The 14,825-nt window shown below is 54.3% G+C and overlaps 2 protein-coding genes across 7 annotated transcripts; one reads left to right on the top strand and one right to left on the bottom strand.

Moving 5' to 3' along the window:
- Positions 1-551: 551 nt before the first annotated feature.
- On the bottom strand, positions 552-6,026 carry YPEL4 (yippee like 4). Of its 4 annotated transcripts, XM_054699204.1 has the most exons (8): positions 5,879-6,026; positions 4,955-5,153; positions 4,580-4,701; positions 2,370-2,694; positions 2,159-2,202; positions 1,730-1,838; positions 1,429-1,521; positions 552-1,072 (listed from the first exon to the last, which is right to left on the bottom strand). In XM_054699204.1, exons 4-7 carry the CDS (start codon positions 2,508-2,510, stop codon positions 1,432-1,434), a joined length of 384 nt encoding a protein of 127 aa, XP_054555179.1. In that variant the 5' UTR covers positions 2,511-2,694; positions 4,580-4,701; positions 4,955-5,153; positions 5,879-6,026; the 3' UTR covers positions 552-1,072; positions 1,429-1,431. The 4 variants fall into 4 exon arrangements, with proteins under 4 accessions (XP_054555179.1, XP_037378128.1, XP_037378127.1 ...); XM_037522231.2 differs by lacking the exon at positions 4,580-4,701 and having other exon boundaries at positions 1,424-1,521; XM_037522230.2 differs by lacking the exon at positions 4,580-4,701.
- A 1,986-nt stretch (positions 6,027-8,012) lies between these two features.
- CLP1 (cleavage factor polyribonucleotide kinase subunit 1) lies at positions 8,013-11,435 on the top strand. 3 transcript variants are annotated; one of them, XM_037521479.1, is made up of 3 exons: positions 8,013-8,044; positions 9,379-10,006; positions 10,364-11,435. In XM_037521479.1, the coding sequence occupies exons 2-3, from the start codon at positions 9,401-9,403 to the stop codon at positions 11,033-11,035; spliced, it is 1,278 nt and encodes a 425-aa protein (XP_037377376.1). In that variant the 5' UTR covers positions 8,013-8,044; positions 9,379-9,400; the 3' UTR covers positions 11,036-11,435. The 3 variants fall into 3 exon arrangements, with proteins under 3 accessions (XP_037377376.1, XP_037377375.1, XP_054555177.1); XM_037521478.1 differs by lacking the exon at positions 8,013-8,044 and adding an exon at positions 8,066-8,221; XM_054699202.1 differs by lacking the exon at positions 8,013-8,044 and adding an exon at positions 8,466-8,478.
- Positions 11,436-14,825: the final 3,390 nt, after the last annotated feature.

Below are 14,825 nucleotides of genomic sequence, written 5' to 3'. Positions count from 1 at the left end.
AGGGTGATTTTGATGTGTGCAGCCCTCCCTGCAGTTGTGGTGACTCACCCACCAATAGGCATTTCACATCACTGCCCCCAGAATGCACTTGGGTGGTGGTGCTGGGATGCTGTGTGCTTTTCTATCAACTGCCAGGGCAGCACCTTGGTTCATCGGTTTTGCTTTTAGCCTTAAGTGTGGCCATGAACTAACCCAAACAACAGAACCAGGCTGAAAAGCAGTGGGGCCCAAGAAAACCCTTGTTCTTGTTCCGGGATGAGCTTCTTCCAAGGGCCCAGTCCTGGGGATGCAGACAAAACTGGATTCATCGTCAAGGACTTGGGGAGAGGTGACCTGTTTTGGATGCACCAGTTGGTACGCCACTCTCATAACCATCCCTCTTACTGAGCCAAACTTCAACTGAGCCACACCACCCTCTGGTGACAGCTCAGGTAGGGTCTTCCTGCACACAAAGCAATTGCTGCCCTCTGGCGGCAGGAGGGGGTGCTGCCGGGTGTGTGACGGGTGGTGCAGGACACGCAGAGGCAGGGAAGTCAGGACAGCACCTCACGGTTGCTTTCCCCCTTTTTATTAAAAATAGACCCAAACACTTTATGTATCATACAAAAGTTTCGTTCGCTGGTGGCAGCCACGAGGAAGCCTGGCCCCGTAGCGCTGATTCCCCACTCACTCCCCTCCCAGGGACAGGGTCCCGAGGAGCGTTGGCTGAGCCGGGGAGAATGCCCCCAGATTCCGCTCGCCGGCGCTGCCCGCCAGGTGGGGGCAGACCCCGGAGCAGCTCTCCCCACCCATCCAGTGGCAAAGGTTAGATACTCGAAAGTGCCTCTTCAGTGCCAAGACAAACAAGTGGAGTGAAATGGAACCCCCTGTGATACTTTTATTCTTTCCCAGGGCCTGGGATTTGAGCCTCTTCCACCCCCGAGTCCCTTCTACAGATGGGGGTGGGGCACCTCACCCTCAGAGACTGGTATTTCCCGGTGTCGGAGGCCAAGATTTCACTCCGACCCAAGCCTCTTCTCATCTGCTATTCTGTGGCCTGCCGTCTACCGGCCCATGACTCAAGGCTTGTCCTCTGTTCACGCAGAAAGAGGTGGAGCTGATTCCTCCCACAGCCTCTCCATCTGAGTCAGGCTCTGCTCTCGCCTCAATTTTCCAGAACTTGGAGCTACAAGGACCCACATCCATCCCTTTCCCCCAGTTCTGTCTCCCTGACTGCTGCCCACTCCGGAGCCTTGGGTACCCCTGGGGGCCCCAGACCCCTGTGCCAAAGGGGTCTGAGTGATGAGGTGGAGGCAGGGGAGGGGTTGGTTGGAGCAGGGTTCCCCCAGGGGTGGGCCAGAACTCATGCTGGTATGGGCGGCTTGGCAGGGCCAGGGCACAGGTGTGGGGAGGGTGGGGCATGCGGAGGAAGGGCGCAGCCTGCCTGACCCCTCAGTCCCAGCCGTTGTCCTTCACCATGTGTGACATTTCAATGATGTACTTCCCCTCCTTGTACTTCTGGCTTGTCTCAAAGGCTTGTTCCTGGTGGAGGGGAAGCAGTGAGGAGAGGACCATGTTCCCCGCCAGGTCCTCCTACCACCTGCACTGCCCCTGCCCCCCGCCCCCCAGGCCAATTCCAGCCCAGCTACTAGCTCTCCGCTCTGGGACCTGCAAAGGTCTGGCGTGGTCACTGGGGCTGGGAGGCCATGGAGACCCCCACTGTATGGGGTGGCTCGTCCCAGGTACTTACATATTTCCAGCCCAGCGTGGTTTTGCAGCTCTCGCAGAAAATGTCAGCTACAGAGTGGAGCCCCGTGAGCAGGAGGCGCTGTTCGGCCGGCCCACAGCCCACGTTGACCCTGTCTCGGGAAACAGGACCACGTAGGGTTGCTCTGTGAGTCGAGCCCCCAGACAGCCCATTGGAGAGTGTAACCCGCCCAGAGGCCCCTGTGCTCAGCAGGCCTCCTGTCTAGGACCAGTGCTGGGCCTTCTTTCTCCAAAGTGACAATTTTAGTTCTGCCCAGGTTCCCCGCCAGGGAACTGGGTTTCTGACCCCTTTGCCAAGGAGAGGCACAAGCCAAAGGCGCAAGGCCGCCTTCCCAGGGTTCACCCCCTTTTTCCACCGAGGGAGGTGATTTGCATGCACACACACACACGCATGGGGGGAGAGCAGACTCACACGGAGTTAAACAGGTAGGCTCGGCCATGGCTCCCTTGGAAAGACTGTGGAGACACAGGACAGACAGTGACTACTGGGCTGCCCTGCCCACTGCCTGAATCCCCCAGGGGCATGGAGGAAGGAGGACAGGCTTTGCCTCCCCACCAGGTGATGTGTGGGACGTCCTGGCGGGAGAGAGAAGAAAGGAGTGGCAGGCCCCCGCCTGGCCTACCTTGGAAATAAGCTCGTCGTGTTTGGCCAGGTGTGCCCGGCAGTGGACGCAGCTGTAGGTGCGGTGGCAGCGTGGCAGGTAGCTGCGGAACGTCTTGGTGGGGAGGCAGGCTGGGCCCGGGCCCGGGTCACAGCTCGGCATGACTGGCTGGAGGACGATGCCCTGGCGGGCCGGAGGGGCTGGCGCCGTGCAGCCCCCACACAGACGGTCGCAGGTGAAGCAGCGGAGCAGGTTGGCTAGAGCCGTGTTTTAGGGCAGGAGAAATGTGGGGGGGCTGCCCGGCCAGGGCCCCCCCAGACGTGAACCAGATAGAAATGGAAGTCACCTGGGGAGGGGGGAAGGTGCATCAGGAGGGCTGCCACTTCCTGACGGCATGGAGAGGATGGGGCTTAGCTCACCCCACCCCTGCTTCCCCGTCATCCCCAGCCAGGCCCTGCTCTCAGTGCGCAATCTCCTTGTCCCTTGGATACCCGTCTGCTCTGGCAAGCCTGGCAGCTGTTCCAGGCCTCCGGTGCCATAGCCTGGGAGGTGGTGTCTCGCCCTCCTGGGGCGGGAGCAGCCTCTGCCATTTTCCACTGAGAGCATCCCGCTGGCACAGACGCTGCCATGGGAGCAAAGTCATCTGCAGGTGCTCTCCTGGCTTCCCAGGTCTTTGGTCTCGGTCTGCATCCCACATGCACCGGCTCAAAGCCTTTGAAAAGTTGGCAATGCCTGGTGGGTTTTCTTTTTCCTGGCCTCCCTTGGCAATGACAATGGTCTACACATTTTATAGGGGAGAGGGGTGTTACAGGAGAGGGCAGAAGGGTGGGCAGGCACATTCCCCCTGCTCCGACCCTCTGCTGGGGCCTCCGGAAAGTAGAACTTCCTGGGTGTCTCCTTTGGAACCAAAGACCTCCGACGGGCAGGCTCTTGCCCAGACCCGCACCTCCATCCATCTCTGGTCCAGAAGTGGTGCCTGCTGTTCTCCACTAACTTGTTTCGGCCCTCGGTGAGGACCTGGACACCCAGCACGAGAGAACGCCTCTTTCCTCAGGCAAGCCTGACAAGTGGAGCCAGTGGGAATCGGGGTGCAGTGGGGAGGCCGCCACTCCAGGGCTGGGCAGGACTGCCTGGGTGATGGAGTGTGGGAGCAGCAGAAGTCGGGGGACCATCATTTCCAAAAGCTGTGCTTTGGGGCACAAGGCAGCACAGGTCTCTTCCCACCTCCCAGGGGCAGGGACCCTGCAGGTGGCAGAAGATAAAATAATTGCTGGGTTATGATTAGGAATCTTGAGGAAGCTGTTGGTATCTGTCCAAACTCCAGCCCCAAAGTGACTGAGGGCTCTGGGGCTGCAGATAAGAAGGGAGACGTCCTCTGCTGGCTCTGATAGGCAGGTGGGGTGCTGCCTGCTCCTTGGGGCTTTCTGGCCCGTTGTGGGTGGCGTGGCCCAAGTCTTGTGCAGCTACTTGGGCAACGCGGACCACCAAGCAGGTCAGGGGCAGGGTGGCTCCGGTAGCCAGGTTGCGCTGGGTCTGGTCCCATCCTCCGTGATGGACACACGGGACTGTTCTAGTCTTAACTGGGGCCGGACAGGCAGTCTGTCCACAAACCCCACCCCCCTGCGAGACCATCTTCAGTTTCAATCCTCATCTCGGGCTGGGTCCAGGAAAGACACCTTGGGCTGAGACCAGGGTGACATTGGGCTCTGGTGGCAGGACACGGGTCCTCCTCAGTGTCCACTTCTCATGTCGGCTTCCAACTTTGCCTGCAAGTTCCCCTCAGACCGGTCCACCTGGCACCCCTGACTCAAGCGCCCCCCAGGAGGGGGCCAGCCTGGGGCCCTGGGCCCTGCTTTATGCTCCTTCCCCAGCCTCCGTCACGCCTCCCTCCCTCTCCCCTGCTTTCCCATCCAAGCGAGGAGAGGCTGCACCAGGCCGGAGGATCACTCACAGAAGGGGGAGCAGGGGTCACTTCTTCCCCGGCCCTGATCTGATGGCAGGCCGAAGCGAGTTGGGCAAACGACTGGGGGATAAACAAAGGCGAGCTGAGTGCAGGAGAGGATGTCCCCCGTGTGAGCTGGGGCTGGACCGTGGGAGGTGGGGGAGAGGGGGGGCTGAGAGGGGAGGCTGAGCCGCCGGCACTGACAGCAGCGGCGCCCAGGCGGCGGCTCGGGGAACCAGGTGCGAAAGCCTCGCCTCTCGGGGACGGGGGAGCGGAGCGAGGGGGCCACCTGCTTGCAATGGATTTTCTCGTCTGCTCTGAAGCTTCGGCCCCCCCTGGGCTGGCATTCTCCGTATGGTATGGTCCAAATAAGGAGCCGTGCAGCCAGCTTCCAGGGCGGGCTTTGGGGGTCTGCACCAGCCGAAAAACAATAAACAGCGATGCCTGAGGCCGCAGCCAAAGTTGCCGGGAATTAAGTGCGGGAACCGTCAGAGCTCGGAGAGGGATGGAGGAGCCGAGAGAGGAGCGGAGGCAGCGGGAGGGGGAAGGGAGGACAAAGGGCGGATGAATAATGCTTTTGCAAAGGGGAGAAAGCCACACGCAGCAGGAGGAGGAAATTTGCAAAGGGGAAAAAAATTCATTTGGAGAAGGGCTGCCCCCTCACCTTGAGGTCTGCTCCAGAGATCTCCGTCTATCTCTCTCTCTCTCAATCTCAATCTCTCTGCTCACTCTTCGCTCTTCTCTCCGCTCCTTCAATGGGGAAGGGGATGGGGCCAGGGGAGGGGAGTTCGGGGCTCAAGACGGGGCTGCCAAGCTGGCCAGCTGCTGGGGGGCCAGAGGTTGTCTCTCGTCTGTACCTCGGTCTGTGGGTGAATGTAGCTGTGTGTTGTGGAACTGCATCATAACACTGTGAGTCATCCATCCCCCCACCCCCCTCACCTCCCACGTCAGAGCAGGGCTGGGAGACACAGGAGGCGGGTCGGGAGGAAGGGTGGGGGCCGGTTTCAAGGGAGGGGGTTGGGGGAGTGATGCAGGGAGGTGGGAGCACAGGGGTGGAGGGGTGGTGGCAGGTCCTGGAAGAGAGGCTGGCTGCCCAGGGTGAAGACAGTGTGGCTAAGGAGATAGGACCTGGGGGAAGGAGAGGGCTGGGCAAGGATGGACGAGGGTGGCAGGGCTGGAGGCCAGGAGGTGGCCGGGCTGGTGACCCGGAGAGATGGATGCAGAGTCAGGTGCATGCACACACCTTCAAGATGCTACGCGTCAACTCGGGGGCCAGTCTTGACGCAGGGCAAAGACACGCTAATTGTCACAAAGGACAAATAGTGGCCTCACGCTTGTACTGGGCACTTGGAAACCTCAAAACCCCAGCTTGATATTCCCCCAAGGGAGCCCTAAACCAAGTGAGACACCTCCCTTTTCGGGAACCTCTTCTCATCTACCTCCCAATTGCTGTGCTTCATGAACAGAGACCGTTACATAAGGTTCCTACTGGGCTATAAACTTTCTGAGGCAGGTCTTCGGAGAAGCTGCTCTCTGCACCCCAGGACTGCAATGCCTAGCGCAGAGCAGTCCTCCAGGAGATGCTCACCAAACAGCAGCTGAGTGGATTTCTTCAGGCAGGGTGCAGGTGTCTGTCGATGGTCTGGGAGACCTAAGCTGGGGTCCCAGCTGTGCCAATAGATTCACCAGCCAGCACAGGCCAGGGATGGATCCTCTTTGGGCCCCACTTTTCTCTTCTGCTGAAGGAAGCAAATAATATTTTTACATGAAGTGAAGTGAGATAACTGTGCAAACACCTGAAAAGTGCCTGGCAGTTGATAGGCAGTTAGTAAACATTAGTTACTATTTGATCCCCAGCCAGGGAGGTGACCCACATGCCACAGCAGACCTCTTCTGTGTATTTCAGTAGATCCTGGTGAATCTCTGGTGAATCCTCTCACCACCCCTCCACCCCCCAAACTCTGGCCTACACCTGAGTTCTTGCATGCATAAATAAAAAAAAATCTTAAAAAAAAAAGAAATGGCTATCCAATATCTAGTTCAAGATGACCTTCAGATAACTGGGAGAGAATGTCTCAAGGGAAAAAATGTAGCAGTGAAGAGACATATCAGGAAGATGGGCAAATGGAAACAGGAGAGGATGTAAATGTTCTCAGTCAGGGAGAACATTTACAAATGCAAGACTGGAAATGAAGTTTTGAAGAATGGTGAGAAATTAAGGAACACATCATAGTTAGTTAGAGAACTAACGCATGCATGGTGAATGAATGAAATAATGAAATCACCAAAGAAAATGGAGATGTGCAGATCCCCTTGCCTAGAAAAGTGACTGCTAAGGAGGAGAGGACAGTGAGGAACGATAACCCAGAAAATCCTCCCTGGTTTCTCAATCTGGATTAACAATGTGAGCTGGACAGAGAAAAGGATTTACTCTGAAGAAGGGATGATGGCAATTATGGTATATACATCACAGAATTAGGAGTAAATTAATTTATACCTGCAAAGCCCATAGAACACTGAGTAAGAGTTTGCTATTACAACATTACAATACAGTAACTGGACTCAGACGCCAACATCCTGGGTTTGAATGCGAGCCTGGGCAAGTCTCTTCACTTATCTTAATATCCACCCTCATCTGAAATTGGAGATAATAAAACTGACTTTACAGGGTAGGTAGCTGTAACAGAAGATCCCTGGGAGGGCTTTGAAAAATGCAAAACACCGTCCAAGTGGACATAATTCCAGCTCCTCCTCCTCCAACTCTAATAAAAACCTAAAAGCTGCCATCAGATGGTTTTGTGTCACAGGCCTTGTGCTTAGCCCTTTACATTTATCACCCCAGTCAACCTTCAAAACAACTTTAAGGGGCTGGGTACTGTTATTATCCCGATTTTACAGACAAGAAACTGGGTCTCAGAGAGTTTAAACCAATGATTTGCGCAAAGTCACACAGTGAGCAAGCGGCACAGCAAGAACGCAAGACCCTAAAGCCCAGACTGGGGGAGATGACAGACCTGTTGCCCGCAGGGTAAATGACTGACCTTGCGTAATGGCCAGGGCTTTAGGGAGGGAAAGAGTCCCCAACAAAACCCCCAGCCTAATAAGGGAGAAGTTGATGGACAACGACTAATTTCTAGAAACAGACTAAATAGAAGAAATTCGTGGGACTTTATGAAAAAATAATTTTTCTTAATGCCCTCTGGGTGGCAAGAACTGTGTCAGGCAGGAGAGACAGGCCGGTGGGACCCTCGCACTCCCCACCCCTCGGCCTCCCAGCGCCCGCGCAGGGCTTTGCTACGTTCCCCACTTCCCAGCTGCGGCCGGGGGCGCAGGGTCTCCAGCATCGTGGATCCAGGCGGCGAGCACCCCCCGCCCCGTTCCCACCGCTCTTCCCCGTCCTGGGCTTCGGGTGCGCGGGAGCCCCCGGGACCGCCGTTCCCTCGGCCGGTCCCCGCCCCGCGCGGGGGCGTCACCGCCACGCCCCCGACCCCTCCCGCGGACTTCGCGAACAATGACGGCCGCGCCCCTCCCACCTTCGGCGTCACGACCAAAACAATCCTGAACTACAACTCCCAGAAGGCCCAGCGGCTGCGCGAGCGCGCGGCGTCCCGACACCACTCCGTGACTCAGAGCGGCGCGCGGCCGCGGCGGCCCCACCGCGCATGTGCGGGCGCCTCGGCTTCCGGCGCGGCGCGGGGCTGCGGGGCGGGAGGCGTCGGGACCCGGCGGGCCGGCGCGTGGCGGGGCGGGTGAGGTGAGACGCTCGCGGCGCAACCGTCACCCCGTGGGGCCGGGCAGGCCTCGGTGTCTGGGGACGCTGCCGCGAATGCTGGACCTGGCGCTGCCGGTCCGGCTGAGGAAAGAATTCTTCACTGTCCCTCGGCGTTTTGTAGTTCACGGAGTGATTTTTTCCTCCTCTCGCAACACCCCGGTGAACCCCCAGAACCCGCCCGGTGTGGGGAGGGGTCGGTCCCCGCCGGCTGGCCGCCGAGGAGGGTCGGCCAGGGCGAGGGGATTGCTGTGGAGACGCTAGGGGTAGTTGCCGAGCCGGGCCTTCCTGCCCGGGTCGACTTGATTCTCTGCTCTGCGTCGGGATGGCAGGCAGCGGGCATCCGCTTCCCAAGTCCGGGGTACCCCGGGGGGTGTGAGGGGGCGGTAGTGGGAGGGGATCAAACTTGGCCACTGCAGGTAAGCGTTTTCTTCTTAAGTCTGAGCTATTTATTCACTTGGTGTATTTAATTTTTTAAGATTTGTTTTTATTTATGCATACAAGAACTGGGGTGCAGGCCAGAGGTGGGGGGTGAGAGGATTCACTAGAGACAGAGTGGGGAGCAGGACAGCGGATCCACTGAAATACACTGCTGAGGGGAGCAGCGGGCGAGTCAGGAGAGGTCTGCTGTGCCAGGTGGGTAGCTCCCTGGCCGGGGATCGAACTGGCGCTGCAGTGGCTGGCGATAGCTTGCTAGCCACGACTTTAACCCCAGGGGCCACCAGGGAGGCCCCTGGTGTATTTATTGAGGTGTCTACAGGTTGTCAAGCCCTATTCTAGGTCCTGGAGATAAAGCAAAAACGCCCAATCCTTACATTGTAGTGGGGGTAGACAGACAATAGTGGGATAAGTGATAGATAAGGAGAAACTTTAAGAGGACACATCCAGTGGGGAGTTTATTTTTTCTTTCTTGCATCTTAAAGGGACAGGTTTGGGCCTCCCTGGTGGCACAAGGTGTTAAGACACAACTTATGAAGCTGTCCACAGCCTCTGCAGCACGTGTTCCATCCCCAGCCACATTGGGCAGCAGACTTCTCCTGCCTAGCCCACTGCTCCTCAGCAGTGTATTTCAATCTGCCTGATCTGTTCCCCACTCTGTCTCTGGTGAATCCTCTCACCCCTACACCTCTGGCCTGTACCCCAGTTCTTTATGCATGAATAAATAAATCTTTAAAAAAAATAAAAGGGATAAGTTTGTTAGGAAAAAGGGATGCCTGCCTAGATGTGGATGGGCAGTGTTAGTACAAAATCTGCAAATGGGGAGTTCTTGAACAGGGAGTCCTGACTTACGTGGAGGTCTGACTTAATTTGTATTCTAGGCCCAACAGCTGCATAGGAAAGATGGGTGAGGAGGCCAATGATGACAAGAAGCCAACAACTAAATTTGAACTGGAGCGAGAAACTGAACTTCGCTTCGAGGTGGAGGCGTCTCAGTCAGTTCAGTTGGAGCTGCTGGCTGGCATGGCAGAAATCTTCGGCACAGAACTGACCCGAAACAAGAAATTCACCTTTGATGCTGGTGCCAAGGTGGCGGTTTTCACTTGGCATGGCTGTTCTGTACAGCTGAGTGGCCGCACTGAGGTGGCTTATGTCTCCAAGGACACGCCTATGTTGCTTTACCTCAATACTCATACAGCCTTGGAGCAGATGCGGAGGCAGGCGGAGAAGGAAGAAGAGCGAGGCCCCAGGGTGATGGTAGTGGGTCCCACGGATGTGGGCAAGTCCACCGTGTGCCGTCTGCTGCTCAACTATGCAGTGCGTTTGGGCCGCCGTCCCACTTACGTGGAGCTGGATGTGGGTCAGGGCTCTGTGTCCATCCCTGGGACCATGGGTGCGCTCTACATCGAGCGGCCGGCAGATGTTGAAGAGGGATTCTCAATCCAGGCCCCTCTGGTATATCATTTTGGCTCCACCACTCCTGGCACCAACATCAAGCTTTACAATAAGGTCAGAGCCAGCGTGGGATGGAGGAAAGGGTGGCTGTCAGGGTAGAAAGCTGTGTGGAAGTTTGCCTCGTTAAAGGTGTTGGCAGCTGTCTTTTGTGTCCCTCTCGGCTGTTGTCACTGCCATATGATTTCAGAAAAGGTGGCTTCAAATGTGCAGCTGCCTCTGATTGTTAGTCATTTCTCTGGCTCTGTTTTTAGTAATTTATTAAGTTTCCATTTAAGACCTGAAACAGGATGCAGAAGAAGCAACATAAAATAAGTCCATGTTATGGGGTCAAAAGCATAACCATTAAGATTGTCCTTTGGGTTTGTCTGTTTTTGTATTTTTGTCTGCTCACCCTGATGCTTTCTTCTACAGATTACATCTCGTTTAGCAGATGTGTTCAACCAAAGGTGCGAGGTGAACCGAAGGGCCTCTGTAAGTGGCTGTGTCATTAACACCTGTGGCTGGGTCAAGGGCTCTGGTTATCATGCCCTGGTGCATGCAGCTTCGGCTTTTGAGGTGGACGTGGTTGTGGTCCTGGATCAAGAACGTCTCTACAATGAACTGAAACGGGACCTGCCTCACTTTGTACGCACTGTGCTGCTCCCTAAATCAGGGGGGGTTGTTGAACGTTCCAAGGACTTCAGGAGGGAATGTCGGGATGAGCGTATTCGTGAGTATTTCTATGGATTCCGGGGTTGTTTCTATCCCCATGCCTTCAATGTCAAGTTTTCAGATGTGAAAATCTACAAAGTCGGGGCACCCACCATCCCAGACTCGTGTTTACCTTTGGGCATGTCTCAGGAGGATAATCAGCTCAAGCTAGTGCCTGTCACCCCTGGTCGAGATATGGTGCACCACCTGCTGAGTGTTAGCACTGCTGAGGGCACAGAGGAGAACCTTTCTGAGACCAGTGTGGCTGGCTTCATCGTGGTGACCAGTGTGGACCTGGAGCACCAGGTGTTCACCGTCCTCTCGCCAGCCCCCCGTCCACTGCCTAAGAACTTTCTTCTTATTATGGACATCCGGTTCATGGATCTTAAGTAGAGGTCAGCAGGAAGACTTGCTGCCTGGGACGTAGAGATCTGGCAACACAAAGGCAGATGGGTTGAGGTATGAGAATCTGTTGGGGCCCGACTGACCAGAAAATGGGCTAGTAAAAGCATATTCTACCTCTCCAAGCAGGTGGTGGTGACCTGACTCTTCTAATCTTGATTCAAAAGGAAACCATGAAAATACAGGTGTCACTGTGAATTCTGAGGCCCTGGAGAATCCCATTTCTTCCACTGTGGTACTTGTGGACTAATTTTTACGTTGGAGTTTTTTCTGTTTTATATTCCGTGCATATTAACTTGTCATCTCATTTACCCAGGATGAGTGAATTAGAACTCATTCCAATAAAGTTCACACTTGGAAAAATATTTTAATAAATATTTTTGCAATATCACAGAACTTGATGTAATTTTTAAACACCCTGCCCACCGCTCCCCTTCCTTTCAGCCAAGTACAGAAACACTGCTGGAATGACTCATTGCTAAATGCTTAGAGGAGAGAAAAGGCAGGAGCCCACCCTGTCCTCTGCGCTGAGGTAATGGATGCTGAATCTCTTGTCAGTGCTGGGTTTATTATATGAGGAACTAGAGAGGCTGGTGATAAACTTGGGTTGAGAGTGCAGATCAGTAATTGCCCAGAAAACTCATTTTCTCTCAACTGTAGCTCTCTTTCTTGCTTGATTTCTATTGGGAACCAGCCCTAAATCAAAGTGTAAATTGAGTTTTCATGGGGTAAGTAACTGGGAAAGCCCCTCTCTTTTTTTTTTTAAAGATATCTCTCTTATTTATTTATACAAGAACTGGGGTACAGGCCAGATGTGTGGGAGGGTGAGAGGATGCACCGGAGACAGAGCGGTGAACAGAACAGGCAGACTGACGAAATACACTGCTGAGGGGAACAGTGGGCGGCAGGAGAGGTCTGCTCGCCATGTGAGACCCTCGCCGGTGGCTGGGGATCAATCCGGCACTGCAGAGGCTGCAGGCAGCTTCACAGCGCTGCACTGAACCGCCTGAGCCACCATGGGAGGCCCCATTTTTGATCTCTTGCGAAGCATTGTTTGGTATCCTTAGTTTGGCGTTAGATCATTTATTTATTTTTTTAAACATCTATCTATTCATGCATTCAAGAGCTGGGGCACAGACCAGAGGTGTGGGGGGTGAGAGGACTCACCCGAGACAGTGGGGAACAGAATAGGCAAATTGACTGAAGTACACTGCTGAGGAGAGCAGCTAGCGAGACAGGAGAGGTCTGTTGTGCCATGAGGGCAGCTCCCTGGCCGACCGGGGATTGAACTCATGCTGCAGTGGCTGCGGACAGCCCCATAGGTTGTGTCTCAACTGCTTGCGCCACTAGGGAGGCCCAAGGACTTACATCATTTAATAAGTATCTGATGCCCTTCATTCTTTCTTTCCACAAATATTTACTGAATACCCACTATTTGCCAGGCACCATTCTATCTTTTTTAAAAGATTTATTTATGTATACAAGAGCTGGGGTGCAGGCCAGAGGTGCGGGGGTGGGGGAAGGATTCACCAGAGACAGTGGGGAACAGAACAGGCAGATCCACTGAAATACACTGCTGAGGGGAGCAGCGGGCGAGACAGGAAAGGTCTGCTGTGCCGTAAGTGGTAGCCTCCTGCCCCCCTGTTGTGGGCTGGCTTGGTGATAGTGTGATATTTTGGAAATAAAATTGATAGGGCTTGTTGGTGGGAGTGGTGAGGAAAAGGGAGGAATCAAAGATTATTCCCAGGTTTTTTACCTGAGCAACTAGCTTAGATATGAGATTGGGGAAACCCAGGGAGGGGTGAAGGAATAGCAAGAGGTCTATTTGAGAAACGTTAGGCTTGTTATCCATATGGAGAGGTACATAGATATTGGAAACCTGAATCTGTAGTGCTGGGGAAAAGTGTGGAAGTGGGGGGATATGGAGTCAGGCAAGGTTTGGTGTCAGTGTTTTAGATAGGATGCCTCAGCTTATCCAGACTCTTGAAGGAGGAATTTTAACAATGGGTGTATTTTAACACCAATTTTAACAATGGGTGTATTTTTATTTCTTTTTTTTTTTCTTTTTATTTTTTTGTGGTCCCCTCGCCGGCGGCCAGGGAACGAACCGGCGCTGCAGAGGCTGCGGGCAGCTTCGCAGCCCAGCGCTCAACCGCTGCGCCACCAGGGGAGGCCCGGGTGTGTATTCTTAATACCATTTTTCTGTTTTTCATTTTTCTTTTTTGATTTATTTATTTATACAAGCACTGGGTACAGTCAGAAGCTTAGGAGGGTTAGAGAATTCACCAGAGCCAGAGCGGGGGACAGAACAGGCAGACTGACGAAGAAATACACTGAAGAGGGAAGCAGCGGGCTGCAGGAGAGGTCTGCGTGCCATGTGGGACCCTCGCTGGCTGGCGGCTGGGGATCGAACCGGTGCTGCAGAGGCTGCGGGCAGCTTCGCAGCCCAGCGCTCAACTGCTGCGCCACCAGGGGAGGCCCTGTTTTTCATTTTTCAATAAAATGTCAAAATATTTGAACGAAAATGCTGGAGCGAAGGGGATGGTACCTTGAACACAAGGGGAGAAACTTATCACAAGCAGAGACATTTCTTAAGGACAGGAGAGAAGGCATTGAGCTGATACTGCTGAAGGACTGGGCATTCTTCCTGATTGCTTCTAAACCCAAACGTTTTATTCTTTTTTTTTTTTTTTAAAGATTTATTTATTTATACATACAAGAGCTGGGGCAAAGGCCAGAGATGGGGTGGGGGTGAGAGGATTCACCAGAGATAGAGCGGTGAACAGAACAAGCAGACTGACTGAAACACACTGCTGAGGGGAGCAACAGGCAGCAGGAGAGGTCTGCACGCCATGCGGGACCCTCCTCCGGTGGCCGGGGACTAGCCGGGGATCGAACCGGCACTGGAGAGGCTGCAAGCAGCTTCACAACCCAGCGCTCAACCGCTGCGCCACGGGGGAGGCCCCCAAGTGTTTTATTCTTGCCTGTTTATTTACCAGTGGGTTAAGCTAAAAGTTAACCTGTGGTTTGCCACCTATAAGTTTGAGAAAATGCAAGTGGACTTGAAAATATATAAATTACCCTGGAAAACTATAGTAGTATTTGATAAACATAGCAATATAATATATTTGAAGTTTGGTGGTTTGAATATCCCATTGTTTTAGCCTAGATTTTGTTGTGGAGTACTTCTCAGAAGTGGCTGGCAGAAACTTACGTTCTAGTAAAACATCCTTTCCAGGAAGTGTGTTTAATAATTCTAAGGAATACTGACAAGAAAATGGTATAGCAGCCCTGGGATAGTGGTGATGCCACTGTTAGTGCGTGTTCAGCAGTTTGACACTAGCAGTCCAGTGTCTCCGGAGTTTCATGAGGCTGGATGGTGGGAAGTCGAAATTTTATTCTCATTTAGCACTGTATAGCCAAGAGATTGTTCTTTTTTTTTTTTTTTTGAGGCATGTTTTTCTTTATTTGTTTGTTTGCTTGTTTGTTTGTTTTGTTTATACATGCACTGGGTACAGTCAGAAGCGCGGGAGGGTGAGAGAATTCACCAGAGCCAGAGCGGGGAGCAGAGCAGGCAGAAGGCCCGAAGGACACTGCTGAGGGGAGCAGCGGGCGGCAGGAGAGGTCTGCGCGCCATGTGGGACCCTCCTCCGGTGGCCGGGGAGCAGCCGGGGATCGAACCGGCGCTGCAGAGGCCGCGGGCAGCTTCGCAACCCAGCGCCCAACCGCTGCACCACCGGGGAGGCCCGCAAGAGATTGTTCTTACACTGTCAAAAGTAGG

Source organism: Talpa occidentalis, unplaced genomic scaffold (assembly GCF_014898055.3).
Source record: "Talpa occidentalis isolate TD23 unplaced genomic scaffold, MPIMG_talOcc4v2.1 talOcc4.3, whole genome shotgun sequence".
In the NCBI taxonomy this organism is placed as follows: domain Eukaryota; kingdom Metazoa; phylum Chordata; class Mammalia; order Eulipotyphla; family Talpidae; genus Talpa; species Talpa occidentalis.
This window is presented reverse-complemented; position numbering and strand designations above follow the sequence as displayed.